The following is a 24,054-nucleotide window of genomic DNA, read 5'->3' on the forward strand; positions in this document are numbered from 1 at the left end:
TTCTTTTTTTGCTTGGTTGGGCTGAATATGCACACTTAGTTTACACTGCTGGTATTTTACCTTGTCATAGCGAAGTTGATGAAAGAACTTAGTTCACATCTGCTCACTGTCAGGGTTTTTAGGTGGAAAAATGAACACTTTGAAAGAGTTTTACCAGAGTAAAAATCTGGAAAAGGTTCCCCATTTCGGTTGGGAGGATGGGTAAGCTTCATAATCAGTGTGAACAATTAGAGTGTTGATTATTTTTGTATTAGAAGCCAACGGCTGCTCTGCCAAAGACAAATAGACATTCCTTTTGTCTATTTTTATAGAGTAAAGAAAGTCAAAGTGTTTCTGATTTTTAATGTGTCTTTAAATATTTACAATTCATAATAGTGTTATAATGCATGTTATTCATAACTAACTGCCATATCGTCAGTTCAGTTTAGTTTCAGCATGAGAGCTGTGTTAAACCTTACAAGGGATTTTTCCCCCCTTTTGATACCAAGACATTCTTACACCAGTAGTTACATCAAATAAATAGTGAAATATACTCGTTGACCTTAAACGACATTGTGATGAATATTAGGGAGATTTTTGTTTTGTACATATCTGTTTATAGCAACAGGTTACAGTCTATTAAATAAGATTTGTTGACTGCATAGCTGAGAGGTCCCTACAGCGGGCGCTGTGAACCTTTAAAGCGTTGAGCGGCCGAGAGAACCGTTTAAACCGCGTGGCTGATGAGACGACAGCAGCATCCTCCACCACCTCTGTTGAATGATTGTGTCCCATGGGAGGCCGTTTCATCATAAAAATAAAACGAAATGAAAATAGCCAGGCCACTGCAAAAAACAAAAAACAAAAAAAAAAAAACAAAAAAAAGAAAAAAACGTGGTTTATATATGATCATAAAACATACAATTTAACTTTCTTTCCTTCCCCAAATTCTTACCGCTGTTCAAGGAATCCTATTCGTATTCTTCCAAAGCACTAACTCTTCAAAGTGTGTTGACAACCTCTGCGCTGATCTGCCAAAGTAAATGTATGATCTGATCGGTACTTTGCAGGTCAGTTAGATTTGGGGAATTTAAAAGTCACTGTATAACTGATGGACCCATTAAACTGAAACTAAACCAAAAAAAAAAACCCCAAATGAAAAACAAAACAAAACAAACAAAAAAAACCTATCAAAGAAAGGGGTGGACTCAGGTCATATACAGATGATATCATTCAATGAAAGGTATAGTACACAAGCTTACAATACCAGCATATTTATGTCATTACATTATATTTCATCACTTCATAAATGTGAATAGCGATGAAAGGAACCACAGAAACTCTAGAGTGATAAGGAATATCTTTGACAGAAAATGTAGACGGTAATATTCTTTGCCAGTTATTTCCCTTTAAGATTAGCACGGAGAATCTAAGAAGTGCATATCTAAGGAATGAAACCATGGTGCAATAAGCCACTCTTAAAAAAAAGAAAAAAAAAAAGAAAAAGGGGAAATGCCAGAGTATGCCAAAGAAAATGGAGCCTTTTTCTCCCCCCATCAGTCTGGAGTCATCGCCAGGACCTTAAGAAGCTTGGTTTCCTTGAAAAGAATACCTGGTTAATACCAATAAACGAATGTTTGAGACACTCACTGATATTTGCCACAAAAAAAAAGAAAAAAAAAACAAACAAAAAAAACAGAGCTATGAATAATTTCAATTTAAAATGGACTTGTTTTGAAGACCTCTTATAACTTTGGAAATTCACAGTGTGTCTGGGAATGTCATGCGGTGTGGTAATGCAGATGAGAACTGAGGTTTATACCCAAAGTTATCTAAACACCTCCATTTAACAACAAACCAAAGGGTTTGGAGGAATTCATAACAATATTTTTGAAAAATAAAATCATCAGCAACTAAAAATAGTCCCCAAATCAGATGTTCTCCATCAGAAATGAATCTTAGGTCCTCTATTACACGTCAGTTCATTAAAAATGCATATAACCCCGCAAACAAAAGCATCATTTGGAATGAAAAAGTATCCAAACAACTGCTCTCAGTTTACTCTTCTAGTTCTGTCATGGTGACAATTTGTTGTGTTCGTTTCTCTGGTCTATGTGCACATCCAAGATGCATTTTGCCTTCTTCGTATCCTGCTCCAGTGCAGAACGTTATGACCAAAAAAACCTTTGGGATCTGAATGTAATTCTCTAATTCTCAAAGTACTCGTGTTTCAGTGCTCTTTATGTATTTGACATCGAGTGAGTGATTTGGTCTTGGTTTTTTGTCCTAAATTTTAGTGTTATTATAGTAATACAAACATTGATGGATTACTGCATAGCCGGACATCTTTCCATTTCTCCCTAATATGTCATCAGTTTATCTTCCATCTGAGGGAAGAACTTTGGCAGTGAACGTGCAGTATTGTGTAGAAAAGAATGTCAAGTGAGTAGCTCTCTACCTGTGTACATAATTATTTCATCAAGAACATTATCAAGTAGAAGGTATTTTAGGAGAAGTTAAGGATTATTTTTAAACTGAAAATGAATCCTCTCCCCCCCCCACCCCCCCTGACATGTCAGGAAAATAGTGGTACATCTATTTTTATCATTTCTGGTTGTCAGCGTTTCAGACTTTTTTTTTTTTTTTTGACTGGGGATAAGAATATTCTGACATTAATGTTAGAGAATTATCTGGTTCTGTTGTTTTTCAGCTTAAAAAGAGACAAGTTTTATTTACTGTTCACTCTATTTTAACATTGTCTGGAACTATCTATGGAACACAGTCTCCGTGGAGACGGCTTACGATACTAAAATATTCCATTTACCTGCCAGCCCTACTACCCCCCTCCTTTTTTTTTTGCCCTTGCATGTTGCTAAGCAAAACAGTTGCTTTTAACTGGATACTCCATGACAACATTATAAATTATTCCACGCCACATGTGTTACGAATGCTGTGCACCGGAGTTTATCCAGATGGTCCCCCATATAATGAACTACTGATAAGTAAAAGGGTAAGCTGAGGCAATAGTTTATATGTCTGAAATTATATTCTTGCGCATAATCCATGAAATCATAGGTAAATATTTAGTTTGTCATATTTTACTATGAATCACATTCCTAAGTATACTTAACTTTTGAACAAAGATCCTGGCTTCTTCTTCTTCTTCTGTTCTTCGTTTTTTCTTTTCTTTCCTTTTTTGTTTGAGGTTCAAACATTGAGTCATGACAAGAAGCTTTCCACCGGCAAAATTCATTATCAGTTTAACATTCACCCTGATGATATCACTTCTGACAGAACTTTTTCTCAGCCACTCTGTCTTTTTTCTGCAGTAAAATTGGGCCTAAGGTCAGACTAATTAGTCTCCAGAACCAAACCTCACACAGGCAGTGCTTCATATCTGCACTTATTCTTCACCACATATTTCTGAAAGAGAGAAAGGGAAAAAAAACTACTCTTGTTAAACTTCCTAGAACAAAGTCTGTGCTATGCTTGTTATTATCCTGAAATGTTACGCAAAGCCTGATCTTTGATATAAACGGATTTTAATTTTTTTAAGAAGTTTGCATCACAAATGAAATGGTTGCGGTTGGGGGCGGTTGGGGGGGGGGGGGGGGGGGGCATTTAATTAGCTGTCTTTTCGGGAACTGTAGGGAGACCCAATCAAGGGACGCATATTTGCGTACAGAGGGATGCCAGCACTAACACCAGGCCCCAAAACACAGCAGTTGTTACCATGGAGTTTATTCTGTTTACAGTATTTTTCACTGAATGCTGGATGTGGTAGGTCAGCAGTCTTTCGGGGCATGTCCTTTTCCTCTACTTCAGTTTCTCTGAATCCGGCATTAGGTGAAAAAAAAAGAAACACCTTGATTTTTTTTTTTTTGTTGGGCAAGAGGATTCAACACTTGTAAAGTGTGTCTTACGTCAGTTATGATCTTTTTTTTTTTTTATATTTTGTTTTTGTGCTCTGTTATCTGAGACACTGTACATGCATCCTAGAAACAGTTGCTAGGGGGTTAATTGTGTTTTTTGAAAATACAATTTCCCCCCCCCCCCCCCGCTAGATGATTCATGGAGAGGTTCATTTTCAATAAATTCAGATACAGTAAATCACACGCTGAATGCCTCTTTTAAAAACGCACACATACTTAACAAAACCCCTCTTTGAGTAAAATCCAGGAAAATGAATAACATTTTGGGATTTGTACACAATATTGGACAATGTCTTTTTTTTCTGACAGTGTACTTCAAACCCTTAATAGACTGTTAGAAGACATGTTATAATTCCTTGACCGAGCCCTCCGTGTTAGTCTTCCTAAGACTTATTTGAAACATGTGCAGAGTATGTTTTCATCCCCTTCTACCTTTAATGAGAAAAGAAAAAGTCATTTTGTACCTCTGTATGTTCATATTTCACATAACATTCCTCAAACGTTTTAGAGGTGCGTAAAAGAGATGACCACCAAAGTTGATGGTTGAAATTTCTATCGGTACAGAGCTGCGAGTGTTGGTTATGATATAAACATAAGAATGACTCACAGGACCCCAAAGTCCATCAGTGCGGTCTTTAATCTCCCGTACCCCGGAGTTAGCCTCTCAGAGGTTAGAGTATCAGATAGAATGACGCTGGGGGATGACGCACTGCTGGAGAAAAAAAAAAAAAAAGCATTCTTCTCAATCTCCACGAGAGGCTTGGGTGCAAAGAGACAAGTGAAGGATTGTTGAAAATGTGTCAAGTGGCAAACTCAGATGGGCAGTCGAAGATTCCAAGTTTCTTTCTTTCTTTTTTTTTTTTTTTTTGGTGAACAAAGTTTTTTTTGGCAGAGAGGATATACACAGATTGATATATATTCTGGGGGAAAAACAGTAGATATGAATTCTTCAGGTGGTAACAACGTTAACGCGTTCCTTTTTACTGTGTCGTCTTTTGACCACAAAGGGCCAAAAACGGATGTTCTCAAGGTAGAGGTCAAGTAATTTTGGACTAATTCCTGGTCGGCTTTTCAAATGGTCTACCTCAACTTTCGTCGAACATTTATTGGCAACGTCCCCTTTTTGGCTCGGGCTTTTGCATTCCACTATTCTCCCCCATTTAGTGTTTCATGTCTCTTCACGCTGAAAAATGGGATCACGATGGTCTTTTTCAGCCTCTCTTCACATGGCCATGTTTTAGAGTTTGTCCATTAAACAGAGATAGGCAAAAGAAGGGAACATGCAACGAAACATGTCGTGACCTTAAAGGTTACACTTGAATTAATTGTTTACTTAGACTTAATTGTAAGCGTATTCATATTCCCTTGAAAAATAAATAGAGGATTTTCTGTTATTCAAATTCTAACAGAACTGTTTATTTCTGCCTCAAAATCCAATTTCACCGTAAATCATTTGGCCAATGAGACAGTCTCGATTTCTGACAAAAAAATGTAAGAGCATTCAAACAGAACAATGAAAAATGATATTTGTTTATAACTTTTGCAAGAGTGAAATTCTCCAGAAATCTCTTTGGCTGCTGTGTTTGAACCATAGTGGGGATTCAGGTACATCTTGGACTCTTTGAAATGACTCCACATACTTGAGGAAAGCCAAAAGTGTCTTTGGCAGACATTTCTTGTTTTCTTATTTTTGGCAAAGGAAACCCCTGAGTTAAGTTGAAAAAGTTAAAGGCTGCCGTTATGACGCATTTGAGATTTTCATACAACTTAAATTTGATAATTGTATGCCATTCCACGAAATTGGACTACGCTCCCCCGCAAAGCATTGCAAAATAGTTCAGCTCAAACGTAGACGTAGTTCAGAGGTTTTCACATTAATGTGGAACAGAATGAGGAAATTGTGTCTGGAATATCAAATACGGCCGAAGTTCAGGTTAGTCCAGCGTTTATCGTTTTAAAAATTATATGTGAAAATTGAACTGAGCATGTGAGCATGACCCAAAGCAAGAGCAGGAGAAACCTTTCAGATTTGATTTGTGAATTTAACTGAGTGGTAACATCAGAGTGATATTTGGTGGGCTTCTATGTAAGAATATTACACGTGATATTACATAATTATACGTGGAGAAAAAACAAAACAAAAAAAAACAGAAAAATGAGGACAAATTCTATCTGCATATGCTCTTAGGTAATCTGTCTTCCTGTCAGATTTATTATAAACAAAAAGTTCTGTTAAGGACTAAAACGTAACTGGGTACACATACATTACAAGGGTTTGATCAGGGTTTTGGCCGTCGGGCTTATGTTGCTAATAATGTAATAGATTTTAGTGTGTGATAAGGGAATGTGATTGATATATAAGAAGAGTGAAGTGTTGGGGGAAAAAAAAGAGAGAAGAGGATAATTCAGTAGAGTGGGGTGACTGATGCTCGTCACTGCTCTCTTTTTGTTTCAGCCCTTTGGAGGAGATGGCTGGTGTGACACCATCAACAACCGTGCTTATTGTCAATACGATGGAGGTGACTGCTGTCCGTCAACTCTCTCTACCAAAAAGGTAACATCAAACCCCCCCCCCCCCTTCCTCCCCACACAAATTCTCACAAATCACTTCTCTCTCTCTCTCTCTCTCTCTCTCTCTCGCTCTCTCTCTCTCCCTCCCCCCCAGTTATGTCTTTCAGTTCCTCAGGAACTCATCCCAATGACAGTCTTCAGTAGTTATCAAATCTTTCTGTGTTTCTGGAGAGCTAGACCTCAGTTCCTCACAGGAATGTTCATACCCTGAGTCATCAAGTCAGGGCAGGCTTCTACTAGAGCGAATGAGTCCAGGGAAAAAGAGCAACCGTCATAAATAAACAGTCGCTTAAACAGTCTTTTATTAGGGGAAGGCCAGGTGTCAGTGGTCGTGGGTAACTGTAAAACAGCGGTTTAACGAGCAGGGTCTGAGAAAGTGAAATAAACCGTGAGCGACAGCATCCTGCCACTGTGGGTCTAGCGGAACTGCCACGCGCGTGTTTATACAACACATGGAAAAGTCTTAAGCCTTACACGTACCGTGTTGATGAGGTACTCTGGTTTAAGAGCGTCTAGGACCATGTCCAAACCTGAGAGCTGACAGGATGGTGGACAGTGAGGTTAACTGTTTCTCTCTCCACCCACCCCCCCCTCCCTGATCCCCCTTCAACATGAAAGTACACACACACACACACACATACAGGAATACAGACACACAAATGTAAAAACACATAAACTGACACTCATACACACATCACACTAGCACTGGCATTCGTGTTTAGGACAGATGAAAAGGACGAATGAAATGTCATATAAACCAATCTTTCTTTATGTCAAACTGTGTTTAGTGTACGTCAAACTGGTGAAAAATTATCTTCTGTAACATGTTTCACCACAAAACTTTAAAAACAACTACAACAACAACAACAACAACGACAACAACAACAACAAAAGAAACAAACAAAAAAAGATAGGCCCTCACATGAAATCACAAGCATCGTGGTGAGTGGGTCAGAGGTGCAACTGAAGAAGCTCTTGAAAGCCAAACATGTTTTTATGGTTAAAAAAAAAAAAAGAAGCTTTTTGAAGATTCTAGAATTGCTGCTTTGTCCTCAATGAAATAATTACCTTCTGTAAACATCAGGTAAAATCTGTGCTTGACCCAGCAGTTGGACTTAATGTTTACTTTTCTTTCAGACTGATTTGTAGGGTATGCAAGTTTATTTTGCAACCCGTGGTGATGGCATGCTTCCTGGACAAGGCTTGGCAAGTCCTCTTGTTGATCCCAAACATGTGTTCATCTGTTCACCTCTTTGGTGTGTTTCCTTCACACTCAGCCAACGTTTCCCCACCGCTCATTTTCTCATTGTCATTTTACAAGTGACAGAAAATATCGGGCTCCGTTCAAACGAGAACACGGAGTTGCGTTTTTGCAACAGGCATCACGCGAGACTTCTCTGTACTTTGGTCAAATGCTGTGTGCAGTTAACCAACATGTTTGTCAGAGAAGCGATTCCAAAAACCATTACCATGCAGAACTTTTTTTCAGAAAACCAGTTTGGTTTGTCCAAAAGAATAAAAAAAAAACATTTTTTGGTTATTGAGTGGAAAGTTTTGGTTTTTTTTTGGTTTTGCTTGTTGAGGTGTGGTGGGAGTGATTGATTGATAACCCTTGTTGATTGGTTAGGTGATTCAGTTCGGGGTGGATTGCGATCATGATGAATGTGCGTGCCGTGATCCTGGTGCAGAGGAGAACAAGAGCAAAGCCAGACTCACCGAGCCAGGTCAACCGTGAGTGATGAAGAGATGTGTCAGAATGCTAGCCTTGGGAGAAATGGACTATGGGCCGAGCATCAGTTCCCTCTTAAACCAAAGCAGTATCCCAAGCTGTAGTCTCACAAATTATACACAGCACTAACGTATGAAATACTCACTAATATATTTAAAAAAAAAAATCCTTTAACACAGATGTAGCTATAGATATGAAAGACTATTTTAGCACATAGTATTAAGCAAACATTTATGTGGCTATACTGTAGGAAGTCCCCTCCCCTTGCCCTGGGAAACAAAAATAATATGATAAAAAAAACAAAACAAAACAAAAAAACAGAAAGTTAAAAGTAAGATAATCCATGCTTATTTGAGATGCTGCTGATTTTGAAGTGATGTTTTCTACAGATATTACACCAATAGTGTTAGCTTGTTTCATGCCACATCAGTGTTTTACACCATTTTCACAATTATACACTCAGTACAATGTTAGCCCCTATACCAGCGGCTTTGAACCTACAGTGTATGCATGAATGTTCCGGAAGGAGCTGAACCACAAATATAATTGAAATATATGATATACTATTTTCATATGTTCTGTCTGTGTAGTTTCACTGTTAAATCAATAAAATGATAAAATGTAAGAGTGTTTTCATGTGTGTTTTTTATACTCCCAACACCAACCACTCTGCTGTGAAGAGTTATGACCTTCTCATGCACTGTACAATGTATGTTTCATGTATTTTTCATGATGAAATTCCATCAAAGAATGAGTCAAAAGGTTTTTTGATAATACTATTCCATAACTTATTGTCTAAACTAAAAACATTTAATGCCTGTACCCTCATATTGTATGACACCTTTAGCTTTGCTGAATACTCCATTCTGATTGTTGTGTACAACAACAGCAAACAAATCAATTAATGTGTCAGGGTCCCATGACCTTATTGGGATTTAATATCTAACAACTGACTTTACATTTTCTTGTACTTGTAATCATCCATACTTTTTATAGTTAGTGTAAGGAAACAAAATCCCAGTCACTTTAGTGTGGTTATGTGACTGAGATATAAATACAAGTCTCTTTAGGTGCTCTGTGATATTATATTGAGCTGGTACCTACCTTGGAGAAAAGAGTTCTCTCAACAAAAGGATGAAGGCCACTAACAAAGACCCTCTTATAGCTACCTCCTGCCTGGTTTCACTGGTAATTTGATTGGTGAAAGTAAAGTTCGAAAGATAATTGGCCGTCACGTCCAAGGCAGCCCTTGCCTGTCTGCTTTGCTATTGACTGTGACAAAGTTTGGCAAAAACACTCCCACACATTATATTCTGACACAGAGGAATGGTCGAACATTTGAAACCAAAAAGAGAAAACAATACCCACATGTTTAATTCTTGCAAAGAATTTTGGAAATTCTTCAGAAATGCAGCTTGGTAGAGTATTTGTCAGCGTGTGTCAAGGTTTGAAAATTCATGATGTCTTTCTTACCACATTCTTTATTGTTTTGAAAATATCAAAGACTGAAGTGAGTGAGGTTCACAATATACTGGTTTACACATGTTAGTCTCAACAAAATGTAACACGCATTCTCCAAAATGTTGAATTCAATTATTTAGCTTTGTGTGTGTGTGTGTGTGTGTTTATGAGTGTAGCTCTCACAATTAAATTAGTAGAGTTAAAATTCAGACATGTCAAATGCATGAAGATTTACAGTTCTGCTGTCATGTAAATATATTTTCAGGTCACAGTTCTACCTTGTACAGAAAATTCAAGTCTGATCTGAGTTTATGACCAAGCTACTATCTTAATTTCCCACAAAAAAAAAGTTCACAACCTCTTCTTTAAGCAGCCACCAATACAATGATGACTTTCATTTCAATGAAACACTTTAATTCCAAATGTTAAAGAATGAAGGATATAAAGAAGACATATTTATTGTACACTCGCTTTCAGTGGCTCCACGTCACCCCCTAACACTGAAACAAACAAACGTCCTTTACAAGAGCTACTAGATATTTCTCTTATTTCTCTTTCAGTACTACATTCACCCTGTTAAGAAACAGAATCTGCCTTAATAACATACATATTTGCTTCTGAAGGTTGTTTTTTTTTCTTCTTTTTCAAAAGCAAAATTCTGTGAATAGTTTTCAGACCTATATGCTCTACAGACAGACACAGATTTTTAGCACATTACGACATATTAACAATATTGGGTTTTTTTTCTTCTTTCTTTTTTTTTTCTCTGGTTAAAAAGTAAGGCTTTCTAACATATACAAGCTGGCTCATGGCCTAAACGGGGCAATGTACAAGACTCTATCTAATGTGAATTTTAAAGAGCAAGTTCACCCTTTACAACTCATTACGACTCCCAATTGGTGCCTATGACGGTTTTTCGACTGAATAGTTTGTGTTTTTAGTTGTATGTATTGTTCATTTGAATCACTAATTTACCATTACCCACATCAGTATGATCAAAAGGTTAAATTTGAACTATTTAGTGCAGTAGTGTGTACTCTGACATTTGGTCATCAAACACTGTATAAAGATTAAATGGGATAAAAAAACAAGTATATATGTATATATGTGATCTCACTACAGAGAGATAAGTCCATTTGTGGGGAAAGAAAAGGGTGAACTTTCCACTTTTGGGGAAAAGGTTTTTTTTTTATACTGTACATTATCCATTTAAAGTAACTATTCAAAAGCTGATTTATTGATAAAAATGAAATCGAACCCAGAAAAAAACAACAACTTAACAATCATTGTAAACCAAGTCTGGGGTGAAAGGAGCAATCTTTTTACGGTCCTGTACAACCACTCATTACAATGTTTTTCTTTTTTTTTCCTCCTTTCCCTTGTTCAAAACACCACAGACCTCTGGAATTACATTGATTTGGTAAACCACATGAAGGGGAAAGTTCCCCTCTGCTGTACAAAGACAGGAAGGATAAGGGAAACCTCTTTTTTGGGAATGACCCTTTTACGCCCCCCCCCCGCACCCTCCACCCCCAAGTTCTCTACAGGTCCCCTCTGGTCTATGGCTCTCACAGCTCTTTAGGTTCCCCATAGTCATTGTACATCACCGGGAGCAGCTGGTCCTCGCAGGCTTTTCGTAAATCCTGGCTCAGGTCAACCCAGTTGAGACCAAAGGCCTTGGTGTCCGTGTAGCGACAGGACAGGTGCTTGAGCGATGCTCTTCGCAGACCAATTTTGGGCTCCTGCAGAAGTCCGCGACACCAGCCGCTGAGGTCATCTAACTGGGAGAGAATGAGCCCGGCCTTCCTGCAAAAAAAAAGGCACAAGGGGCGAGACAGCTGCGGTTATTTATCACCTCTGCCGCTGCTCGTTCACCGGAGACGCGGGATCTGGCAGAGACGAGCGGAGCGCTTTAAAGATCCCCGAAACAAGGGGTCAGCAAGTTCATTTGAAAACTTTCTGGGACTTTACTGTTTCCAGCGCGCAGGGTTTTTTTTTTTTTTTTAATTTGCGTATCGTTAAGGTGATCTCTGGAGCTCCGATAAGGCAGATACGAGGGGGTTAGGATCTGCTTGATATTTTCATTCCCCCTTAATTTAAAAAGCACACTGAAATCTGAGTTCTAATCTCTCTCTTTACTCTCTGACTTGTTAAATATAATAAATCAACCAATTTCTCTTTCAGAACTACATTCACCCTGTTAAGAAACGGAATCTGACCAATGACCAATAAAAAATGACCAATAAAACCCTTAGAATGTCTAATCTACAATGCCAAACAGAACTAAATTGGGTTTTTATTTCTGCCAGGATAAATTTAATCAACAGTGGAATGTCACCACAGGTGCAATACCAATCCAGGCAGGTCATTGATCACATTTTGAGAAATCATATACTAAAATGTTTTATGGTCAATATCTCTGATTTCAGCTCTAAAGATCTAAAGTTTCACGGCCCTGATGAATGGTTTGCAATGGATCATTTGTCTCATGTCTATATGCCATAAACTAAAGTAACATTATAAACAATAACTCAGCATATACAGCGAAAATGTGATTAGTTTTAATGGAGACATCAAAGGCAGCATCCAGTCTTAGAAAGCCAAGCAACCACATTCAAAGTCCCAGCAAACTGCGTCAAAGCGCAGGGCACAAGATTCGATTAAAGTCTCCAATACATAAAATATGAAACAAAGTAGGCTAGAACAAAAAAAAAAAAAAAGAAAAAAAAAAAGAAAAAAGAAAAAGATATTTGGTGTTGTCATCTTAAATTGTGCACGTCAAATTCTGGACAGAAGCGATCATTTATAAATCAACTATGTGTCTTCTCACGGTGCTTTTACCACACATCAGAATGACATGATCCAAACTATATTTTCCCTTTGTCAGAACTGATTGTGAAGACACGCAGACAGAAATGTGTGAATTAAACAACTCAAGGACAAGGCCCCGGCAGTCAGTTTTCTGGTGAATTCATCAAGCTGTTATGGCTTTGGAGTGCGTTTACTAAGTAAGGAAAACCGCCACAACAGACACAGGATCCTCGTAAGGAGACAAGAAGCTAAGGTATGACAAACATGGTATGGGAAGAGCGGTTCATTCCTCTCACATAACTTCACTTCATCCCCGAGCCAAACCAGAAGCTGTGCGCTACGAAATATAAATGCAGACGACCTAATCGGTGCGGACCGACGCAAGAGGAACTCTCACTGGGATTGTGGAATGTAAAAAGTTTTTTTTTTTTTTTTTTTTTTTATTAAAAGCGTAATTAGGATTTAGACCCATTGATATTATGATGACTCAGACCCAGACCAATATGATAGCTTTATATTCTGTGTATATTTCACGGTTCACTGTCCTGGTACATTTATAAACTGTTAAGTATTTCATTTGAAGGACCTGCTTGTATTCAGTCATTGTCAGGGTTCAATCTGTAATCCATCATTATGGATGGCTACCCTTCATAAAATATTATTATGGCATTTTAATGATGTCAGAAATCGCTAAACTACCTTTTTTTTTTTTTTTTTTTTAAATCCCTTTGAGTTGTAGGGATGCTGTCATTTATATTTTCCCTCTGAACATATTTATGTTTCTAATATCTCGCCACATTTCAGTGGTCGTAGGAATCTGAATGTTTATTTGCTTAAAACAAAAAACCCTGCGGTTTGTTTTGCTTTCATTTTTCAAGAAAGTATGTTTTGGTCTCCAAATAGCAACGGTTGTCACCATAAATCCCTGCATGTATGGAAGTGGAAAATGGCCTCTTATTTCCAAAGTGCGTTTTCTACCTCATAATCTGCCAGGGCCCCCTCTCTCTCCTTCTCCCATCTCCTCTATAACTCTATAGCTTTTAACAAGAGCTTGAGAGGAAGCAATCAGTAGCATTCCACACACGCCCAGAGTCAAACTGCATTACACCCACCAACATCTCAAACACCATCCGCGAACCTGATATTTACACCGCTTACGGAATGCATGACGGCACTGTGGTTACAGTAAAAGAAATGAGCACAACTGTTTGTTAAAAAAAAAAAAAAAAGATAGTAGTCAACCAATGAGAGGGCAACACTTTCATTAGCAAAGGTAAAAGGCCTTCCTGTCTTGATGTTCCACAGACTGTTTGACTAGACGTGTGTCCGAACAAAGCAAAACGAAAGCTAATGAACTGTGAAAACTCACTGCGGATTTGAATTTCTTTTCTTTTTTTTTTAGAAAAAGCTATCAGTCTCTTGCCCAGCTACTAGAGACAATGTAATAAACGTTAAAAGATCAGTGCTACGGAACACTAAAGGCAAAGATCCAGAGGACAAAAAAAAACAAACAAACAAAAAAAAAAAAAAACACATTTGGAGGCCACATTGCATACAGCACTAATCATGTCATCAAGAGAAATCCCAAAAGACCAATGGTTAACGTCCCAGTTTAATTCTCAGGATTAGACTATGTCTCCCACACTTCAGCCAGTTCTGCAGTCAAGGATTTCTAAAAATAATAAACCCATTTCATGCCATTAGTGATAGGTAGTCCTGGAGTGATGACAAGAAGGAGACATGGGGAGAAACTCAGAGGTGGGGAGACAGACTTGGTCAAGTTTATGTTTAGCTCATGCATCACGCAATGTTGCACAAAAAGCAGCAAAAATGCACTCCCACTGAGACTAGCTTCAGCCCACAGTGAGATGTCAAAATAATAACAATAATAATAAAAAAAAAAACAAAAAAAAACCCCAACAACCCAACACAAAACAAAAAAAAGAATAACACAGCAAATGAAATATTTCTGCTCCGTTTCTGTTCAAAGATAAATCGAGATTACCTCACCAATTTAATTTCACATTTTGTTTACCTTCTCACAGACCAGTTTATGTTTAGCAAGGGGCCAACAGAGTAACTATTATCTGCTATTATGTCTAGCTAATGAAAATTACATTTAAATTGTCCACAATGTTTGCGGTGGGGAAGCCCCGGTTAATCGAGGTACCAGAGAACAAGGAAAGCAGGCCTGTTTTTGGGAAGTGCTTTATGCTTTGTAGTGATTTTGTAATGATGTGTGAGTGTAAACAAATTCTACTTGTTTACATTTCAACGCTATGACATGTCCTCATAAACATGTTGCGGGGAAGCTGGGGATATTGACATGACAGCTAAAGGAAAATTGGGCAACACAAGATGCACTAGAACAACTTTTATTATTATTATTATTATTACTATTATTATTTTTTTTTAAATTTTTTGGGCTGCTCTCACAACTTCATTGCATTGCCATGGTCTAACTACGTTTTAACAGAATTTCAATATTTCAATATGAGGTTTAAGATTTGACTATGTAATCTGTTTGACAGTCTGTCTGGTTTGAATATACCAACATGCTTTGTGCAGACAGACCGAAGATGCTGTTGGTACACTATCCAGATGATACTGAACACCAATTCAACATCTGTTTACAATAGGATTTAACACCACACTGAATGTAGCAGATCACTTAGGTATCAGACTATCCGACATTCAAACAGCTCACACACTAAAACATGAAAAACAGACATCAAACAAAGTTGATTAATCCCATAGTAACGCTACGGCAATGCTGCATAACTTCCCACTGACGGCAACTTTTTTTTCTTTTTTAATTGTTCGATTCGTAAATCCGCTTCCTGTTGACAGAGCGGCAATTACAGTAGTAGCTGTTTTCCTACGAGCAAATACTCCAACATCTGTCATTTGGTAGTAAATTGTATTTTAGTGTAAGTGTGTTTTAATGGAATACAAAAGAACCAAACCAATTACATAAACACGCCCCCCCCCCCCCAACATGGAATCGATTAAAAATAGCCTTTTAATCTGGTCTAAAGCCAAAGACAACTTTCTATGTCAAAATGGCTCTAATCGGTTTCACCTGCTTCTACTGTGTGTCTACATGAACCTTTGTATGTTTTAAACACATGGTGATGTTTAAAAAACATTTATCCACAATTTTAGAATGCAAACCGTATTTGTTACTCTCATGTTGGAGGGTATTTGAGGTCTTCCCATCTGTTTTGTGGTCCGCCAGACACCAAAGAGGTCAAGTTTGCTCTATAACTAATCAGTTTGGGATTGTATTCAGTTTAAATCTAATTAACATAAACAACTTAATCACAGCTCTGTCAATGGGATCTATAATGGAACGATCTATGTTTACCGAACATCTAAAAACATCTTCTGGAGAGAAACAAGGCTGCATGCAAAGAAAAGGGCAAAGAAAAAAAAAAGAGAGAAAGAAAGAAAGAAAGAAAAAAAAAACAGTGGCGTCTGGGATTCCCCTGTAAACAGAATTTTACTGTATCCCACTGTATCACATTTCTCTCAGATGCTATCTCGCTAACACTCTGAGACGCTTGTGTGGGAAAGAGTGAAGAGTGTATGGGTTCTTTGTGTATGTGTATGCATCTAGCCCTCACATTTGTCAATGCAAATACATGTTATGAGTTTTCTTATTTACTGTAAGACGTGTTTTAAGTGACATATTTTCTGTCTCTCACTCCCTGTCATTAGGTATCTATAAAGCTCTGTGAACTTAGATAGATAGATAGATAGATAGATAGATAGATAGATAGATAGATAGACAGACAGACAGACAGACAGACAGACAGACAGACTGACAGACAGACAGATAAACAGATAAATAGATATATATCCAGTATGACAGACACGCACTGTGTGAATGAATTCAAAATCACTCATAGAGTGAAGATGGGCTGTAAGCGGAAAGAATACTATGGTGCTGACAGACATACAAAAACATAAAAAAAGAAGTTCAAACCTGGGCCCTAGCTCATCTTCGCAGCGCCAAGTGAACTCCCCGAAGCTCTCGTATCGCTGGTTGTAATGGTAAAGGACACGATGCAGTGTGGGAGAACCCAAGTCCATCAGTGTGTTGTAGGCTGTTTGCTGCTCTTTTCCACTCGTGTAACCATTGAAGAGGTTGTAGATCTTATCAGCAATCTCTGTAACAGTGGACATAATGCAAAAGCTAACATAATGACCGAATCGCAATGTTCTAAATAACACGTAACCAGATCTGTCAGTTTTGGTTGTCTTTGTGTAGAATCAGCTTGAGTGATGAGTGACTACAGTGTATCTGATTGACTGTCTCAATTCATCTGTGGCGGACTTTGCCAGACCGGTGTCAAAACAAAAGCGGAGTCCATAGAATGCTCTCTGTCCAATTCATGCTATATGCCAACAGATTCATCTCACCAAAACAACGTTTTTTCAACTTTAATCCTCAATGTTTTTGCCAATGTGAAGAGAAGCTGCATATCGGTAGTACACACAATGCTTTCTGGCCTTAAACATTGGAACTGAAATTCAATATATCTGACCTGATTTTGATCAGTTTCAAAGGGCTTTTTGATATTGAGCTACAGTCTACATCCTGTAGTGTTTCTGTTTCTAAAACTGAACTCTCCTGGCAGGCAGGCCAGTGCTGAGGTTAGAGCTTTAGTTAAGATTAGTTTGCGGATCAGGCCAGGGTGAAGCTGATGTTGATACAGGAGTTATAGTCAGAACTACGGCTATGGAGACAGAGAAGCTAAAAGCAAGGGTTTAGAGAAGTTTATATTTAGGACTTAAAGCACCAGCCAAAGAAACCACAGTTCAATACAAGGGCGAAGTTTACAGGGAAAAAAGGCCCCACTTAGGTCCACAGTCTAGGCCTTACACTGACAGCAGTAACTGCTTGACATTCGACCTGAGCCGCGGGGTGGCCGAAAAAACGGAGGCTTTACCTTGAGCTTTAACGTCGTCGACGGCAGGGCACGGTGTCTTTATGGTCACCTCACTGGGACTGGAGCGACGACCAGTGTTGTCAACCGCCCACAGTCTGAACCTGCCCAGGGACAGAAGCGACTTCACGTCAATACCAATGAGATATGACCCCTGCTGTACGCGTGTGTTCGTAGCCAAAAGCTCCTTTAATTGCCTGAGGAAGAGGCTGAGCGCAGGGTGTAGGACTTAAGAGAGAAATCGCACCTTTAAATTTCCGTTAGAGTAACACCTGGCGTTTGACTGAATAAGCGAGTCATTGAAAGAGAACAAAAGTTCAAGGGGAAGTAAATCCATGGAAAAAGTTTACGTAGGTAAAACTCTTATCGGTGGAAAAAAAGGCATGTAGGCCGGTGACACAAAGCGTAGTCTGTAATCCCGCTCGTCACGGCCGTATCTTTTGAAATTTCCATATGCGACATACAAGAATCCAACGCTAATTACACCAAATGTCTCTGCAGTGTAAATGATGTAATACATTTAACACATAAAGACTCATCTGAACTCCATTAGGATGAGGATAAATTGACTGGGCCGAGCGCAAACGTAACCTTCAGCTTGTGGCTTTGATTTCTGGAGATCACTTCACATCAGGAATAGGCTTAACAATAACAAACAGCTGTGTTGGTTTACTTAAGCAGATCTTCCTTCTGTGCAGCAATTCAAAGGGAGTTAATGTAATTAGCTCCGGGCTGACGATACGCGTACAAAGGGGTTGCCGTCTAATTGTTAGCATAAAGTTGAATTATGTCACCATCTAGTGGAAAAGGACTTAAACAACTACCACCTGCAGAGTCACACAAGCTCACAAGATCATGTCCAATGATGGACAAATCTTTTGAAGAAGGGAGGAGAAAGAGGAGACACAGGGGGAGTATGTGACCTTTGATGAAGTGTTTGAAAATGTAGTTATATTTCATATCTCCTTTGTGTCAAGCCATTCAATAAATGTTAGGTCGCGAATAATCTCTCATTAAACTCGGAGGCGATTTGTTTGACGTGTATGAAATCGGTGGAGATGAGCGTTTCTGGGACGTCCGACGCTTTTGTTGAGAATATCTTTTCCTGTATGACTATGACAAATAACTTGACAAGACAAAAACTGCAGAGAGGGAGAATGAAGTGGAGATAGTGGTCATATGTTTTCAGTTGGGGCTGTGTCTATACATCAAACACACAGTGAAACACAATGTGCTCCGGGAGCCCTATTCCCGTCTCTTATTTCTCAAAGTAATGTTTTCAGCGTGCCATGTCCATTCTCAAACCATGTGTGGGATAAGTGTCTGCATGTGTGTGTTACCTCAGGCGCTGAACTGGAAATTGGAGCTAAGCGTGTGTGTGTGTGTGTGTGTTTGCGTGTATGTGTTTAAACATGAAAATGCAGACGTCTGTCTGCCTGCATGCATGCATATGCATAGTCTCGAGTGCTTACGTACACATGCACACTCACAGGCGGAGGTGCGGAAACGCACGCATGCAAGCCACGCACGCACAAACAGAGAATGAGAGATTTTCCCAAAAAAATAAAACTCATCGTTGAATTGGTCAGTAACAAACTGACCCTTAGAATACTTTACATTTTATCTGTATCGAAACATGCACTGCCCAACAGCAAGATCTTGACAGCAGAAAAGATTTCATTTGTAACAAGTTATGACTCAAGACTGACATAAGCCCATAAACTTATGTAAAAAACAGAGACTACTCTATGCTTAGATCAATATCCAAATTGTGCTAAAGGTAAAAAAAGCCGCCTCTTTCCTTATACTGTATTAACTGCTTATTCCTGAAGTAGGTATAATTCATATTTGCATTCAAATACACTGTATAATGTTTTAATGGTAGAGTAACTGTGCAAACTTCTATGCCACCTCAAGGCCCCAGGGCCTCATGGTGACAACATTTTCTCTTTCAACTGCTCTTCCTTTACCTCCATAAAGGAGGCAATCAGGGTTGTTTACAATATGTTGATCTTTTTATTTGGACTGATGTCTTTGTGAGGGTAAAATTATTACAACAGTGTTAAACAGAATCTTAACCAGCGCACTTCTGTTCACCATGAAAGTTTCAACTCTTTCATGTTCTGTGCACTTAACCTTCCCGAAACTCATTGATCTCTGGATTCCTGTTTTTGCTATTGGAATTAAGTGCTCCTTTTGACGCACATCCAAGCCATTCCAAGCCTATGAACAACTTCCCCAGCTGGTCTGAAAGACATTTAAAAACAGCCAAAATTTGTGCCTTCCCTTTGCTTAAAGACATACATAAACACTGCTCGAGGGAGCAGATCCAGGATTCTCTTGTGAACAGAGAATGAATGCATTAGTTCAAATGGAGACTTTTCCATCAGGCTGGGCCCAGCACATGGGAGACGGGGCAGGAATCCTAAGTTTAGACTTCTCCTTCCTTGCTCCCTCAACAATTCAACAGAACATCCAGAAGATGATGTCAGAGACATGTTACCAGTTTTAACGAATAAGACGTTTTTCTTTTTTTTTTTTCTTGTTTCTTTTTTTAATTTAATGGTTTAATGTTCAGCCAGAGGGAAGAACATTTTCTACCTGAGAGAGCTACTGGCGTCTTATTCCTTGAAGTGTGTCCCATCTGATTTGAGTCCATTTTTTTTTTTTTTGCTACTTTTGGTGCAAATTGTTCTCAATGATAAATGGAATCTTTGGGGTATAACAAATGTTCTCGATAAATCTTTATGAAGATTTTTGTACACCTGTCTGCTTTAATAATAAACAGTGTTTTGAAAGGAAGGATGTGAGAACAAAAAAACACATGAGTATGAATTCTTTTTGATTAGGAAATTCACTCGCTGAATAAAGAGACTTACATATATGTGGTGTCTGGCTCCAGGCACCGTACGATCATTGAGATAGAGGTCAGAGGATCAGGAATGTCTCCAAGCATCACACATGGAGATTTAGCACCCGACAAGATATCATCCACAAAACTCAACAAGGTCTCTGTAGAGAGAGAGAGAGAGAGAGAGAGAGAGAGAGAGAGAGAGGAGTTCTATTAAAATCTAATGTAAGCATTCTCAGTTAGCTCTGTAATTGGTCAGCTTGTTCAAATTTTCTTTCTCTCTTTCTTGTTTTTACAAAAAAACAAAAGAAATTCTTTTCAGAATTTACTAGTTAATGATAAACATTGGTTTGAACAGCAGGGAGAAAAAACCCATTTATTGATAAACATCCTGAAGCTGCAAAAGAAACAACAGAATGCCATGCATCCACCACTGTGCACCGCCAACAGACTAGAAGGCTGAACAAACACATTCTCTCACTCTCATATATCACAAACCAGAGGACAGGATTCACACACACACACACACACACAAAAGCCAGACTGACTCAGTAAACAACAAAACATTCTAAAACCATTCATGTGGAAACAAATGTTTTCCCTTGTTTCTCTACTGCACTCACTGAGAGCACAAGGAGGAACTTTCTAGAAACTGAGACTTTTGCGGCTTTTGACATTCACACCCGGGCACAGAAACATTAGTGTTTTTCGGTTTCACACAAAACGGGTTATACAAACCATTCAGCAAGTGTCTGCCCTTTCAGGACAGAAGAAAGAGCCTATAGAAGGGTTAGCCGTGGGCTAATATGGCATCGATATTCTCATAATTGCCTGGGGGGGGGGGGGGGTGGGGGTGGGCAGTGTTTGCCCAGCTGGGGCACATGCGTCACAGAGCAGACCATGGATCCTCCGTCTGCCTTTCAGAAGTCAGAGGAAAACCCTTGCTTGGATATGCAGCGTTCAGAGGTGGTCATCTAGGCGAGTCTGTGTTTCTGGAAACCTGTTCAAAAACTACAGGGCGCAGTGGCCTGCAGAAAACAAGGAGCGGGACGCCAGGACAAACAAAGAGCAGGGGAAAAACTAAGACTGTGTGTGTGTGTGTAGCAGCTGTCACCAGCAGGTATACAGAAACAAACCTGAGCAGGAGAGAGGAGCGGAACACAGACAGACGTGTGGGCTGGGGGGGGGGGGGGGGGGGAGATGAAGAGTGACATTGGAAAAGACGGTGGGACTTTTGAGTTGGATTCGTAAACACGTGGTGATATCACCCCTCCCCACGGCCCAAATACAGAGAGGATCCCAAAAAAAAAAAAGTAAAAACAAATGTTCTCCAAACAGGTGAAAAATGTTTTTCATTGAGTCATTAATTGTAGCGCTGTCAAGCATAACTGATTAAACATAAATAAATATTGTTGTTCTCAACACAGACACATATTTGGAACTAGATCAAAAGATCCGAGTTCATACAACAATTACGAGTCATATGAAAAGAAGTCTGGCAAAGTGTAAACCTACCTGTGAGAACAGTAAACATTTATTTCTGACTATCATCTCTCTAAAAATGCAATGATTGATTTCTGGCATGCTTCGATAAATCATGTCATTTGTATAAACTGTTTTGAGAGTTTTACCACAGTTCAATGTCAAAGTAAATTCTCACTAAGTGCATGTGAGGACATGCAAGCAGACCGAAAGCCGTCTCGTTTCACAAACAAGAACCACCGAGCTGAAATCCAGCCAATTAAAACAATTAAGAAACGGAACAATTTTACCCCTTTCGCAGAGTTTGAGTTAGCAGTTATTTTGGTCAAGATGTGCAAAGGAAACAACAACAACAACAACAACAACAACAACAACAATAACAACAACAACAAAAAACTCTTTAGTTTAAAGGGAGAGATTGTTTCATTGTTTTTTTTTTTTTTTTGCATCATACAAGTTCTGAAATCATTCAAATACCATATTATACATTAAAAACAAAAGATCTCCCAGCCTTAGAATCATCTCTTATTTTCCACAGTAACGCGATATGAGCAATAACGGACGTCGTTAACTAATTGCAATTGCGGCTTATGTGTTTGTGTGTGCCTTAAAAGAGCGTCATATCCTCTACGGTCACGGAAAATCGCATGACTTCCGAATAAGGTCATGCCACAGCGAGTGAACTCGCTTCACGTCTAACCCAGCTGTGGGAGAACCTGAAAGGCTCTAACCACAGGCCCACTCAGGTAAAAAGGAAAAAGAAGTGATGCATGATTAATTAATTCCAACTGCGCGTAGAGCTTTTTTTTTTTTTTTTTTTAAACCATCAAACGCAGACACGGTCGACGGTGCCCTAACTCCTTTTGACAAACGGTTGAAAAGAATGAGGAAAGCTTATCAAGATATTTCCAATGTCAATCAATCAAAAAAAAAAAAAAAAAAAAAAAAAAAAAAAGCACATCTCAGGCCCGTTCCAAAATGTCATTTTTAAACACTCTGTCTCTTTATAAATCTATCGCTCTTCCCTGAAAAAGTTACATATGTAACAGGAATCTGGCAAATGCACCACAAATTTTTCATCTTTGTTGTCTTCCAACCCTGGGGTCCAATCCCATCTTTCACTGGAAAAGATCAGAGGAGAAACCCACCGCAGTGCCTGTCTACTCTCAGACTCCCACGGTATCTGACCAGTTTCCCCTTAGCTCTCTCATTACAGACCTGTAACACAAAACGGACGTTTCCTCGTGCACCTTCCCCCCCCCCCCCCCCCCCCCCCCCCCGGACTATTACTATTTGGCCTCTTTATCTTCACATACATCAGTAAATTACTGACAAAAAAAAAATAAAATCAGTAATATTATTTCATTTTAGTTATTATTTATGGTGTTTTTCCTAAATTAACGCATCAATTTATTGTGATCCCGACGCAAGCCAGAAAGGGCCCTTCCAAAACAAATTAATTTACTGTTCTCTAATGAGGCCAGAAACTTGTCTGTCACGTATCAGAATAAATCAGGACCAATTATTCCAGGGATAATTTAGATATGTGGGTTTGTTGGAGATCTGTGATGAGGTGAAGTCAAGTACGCGTGAGCTTTAGGAGCTGTAAGCTATCCGTATAAACGACACAGATGGAAATTTGAATCAGAATTAGTCACAAAGGACAGGAAAAATGCGAGCTGATTAGTGTATACACAGTTTGCACAGATACTTCAAAAGGTATATGACCCTGATTGTCCGAGCTGAATACTCCGGCAATTAAGAACTAAGCCTCGCCGATCCGCTTTGATCTATTGCTTAATCCACCTTGGTACTACGTGATACACAAACAACGAGTTCCTGCCATTATATAATTGTACTTTTCCTTGCACATGTATTACATCATTTCCAAAAAATACAATCAAAACATGTCATTATACCAGTGAATCGTGTCTTGCTAATTTATTCAAATTAAAGTTCGACCGCAGACGCAGCCGCAGTGAGACAGGCTTTTATGGAAATTACGCAACGTTCACCCACAACCTCTCCATTCGAATGTTACAGCTGTGGGTCGAACAAACAATCAAAATATGTTTTTGTATGTCAACTGTATCGGTGATTCTTCCACAAATAATGGACGAGGGTGTATAGGAGAAGACTCTCAGACCACACATCCACAAAGGAGGCGATATCGCCAATCTGTTTATAGTAAACAAACCCGGTGTGTTAAAAAACAAACAAACAAATAAATAAATAATAAAAAAGAAAAAAAAAAAATCTGTGAAAGAACAATGTGTTTCTTTGCCA

The 24,054-nt window shown here is 38.8% G+C and overlaps 2 protein-coding genes across 2 annotated transcripts in view; one reads left to right on the top strand and one right to left on the bottom strand.

The window, feature by feature from the left end:
* pappa2 (pappalysin 2) overlaps nt 1-8,217 on the top strand; it is a 44,237-nt gene extending 36,020 nt beyond the window's left edge. The window contains exons 22-23 of the mRNA XM_030773548.1: nt 6,367-6,465; nt 8,110-8,217. Coding sequence (XP_030629408.1) covers nt 6,367-6,465; nt 8,110-8,217 — 207 coding nt within the window. The remainder of the gene's footprint in view (nt 1-6,366; nt 6,466-8,109) is intronic.
* Nucleotides 8,218-11,240: 3,023 nt separating this feature from the next.
* The window catches only part of astn1 (astrotactin 1), a 163,258-nt gene continuing 150,444 nt past the window's right edge, over nt 11,241-24,054 (bottom strand). Inside the window, exons 20-23 of the mRNA XM_030773550.1 lie at nt 20,315-20,447; nt 17,439-17,539; nt 16,472-16,655; nt 11,241-11,478 (exon numbers count right to left, since the gene is read on the bottom strand). Of these exons, the coding sequence (XP_030629410.1) occupies nt 11,241-11,478; nt 16,472-16,655; nt 17,439-17,539; nt 20,315-20,447 (656 nt within the window). The remainder of the gene's footprint in view (nt 11,479-16,471; nt 16,656-17,438; nt 17,540-20,314; nt 20,448-24,054) is intronic.

Source organism: Chanos chanos, chromosome 5, assembly GCF_902362185.1.
Source record: "Chanos chanos chromosome 5, fChaCha1.1, whole genome shotgun sequence".
NCBI lineage: Eukaryota > Metazoa > Chordata > Actinopteri > Gonorynchiformes > Chanidae > Chanos > Chanos chanos.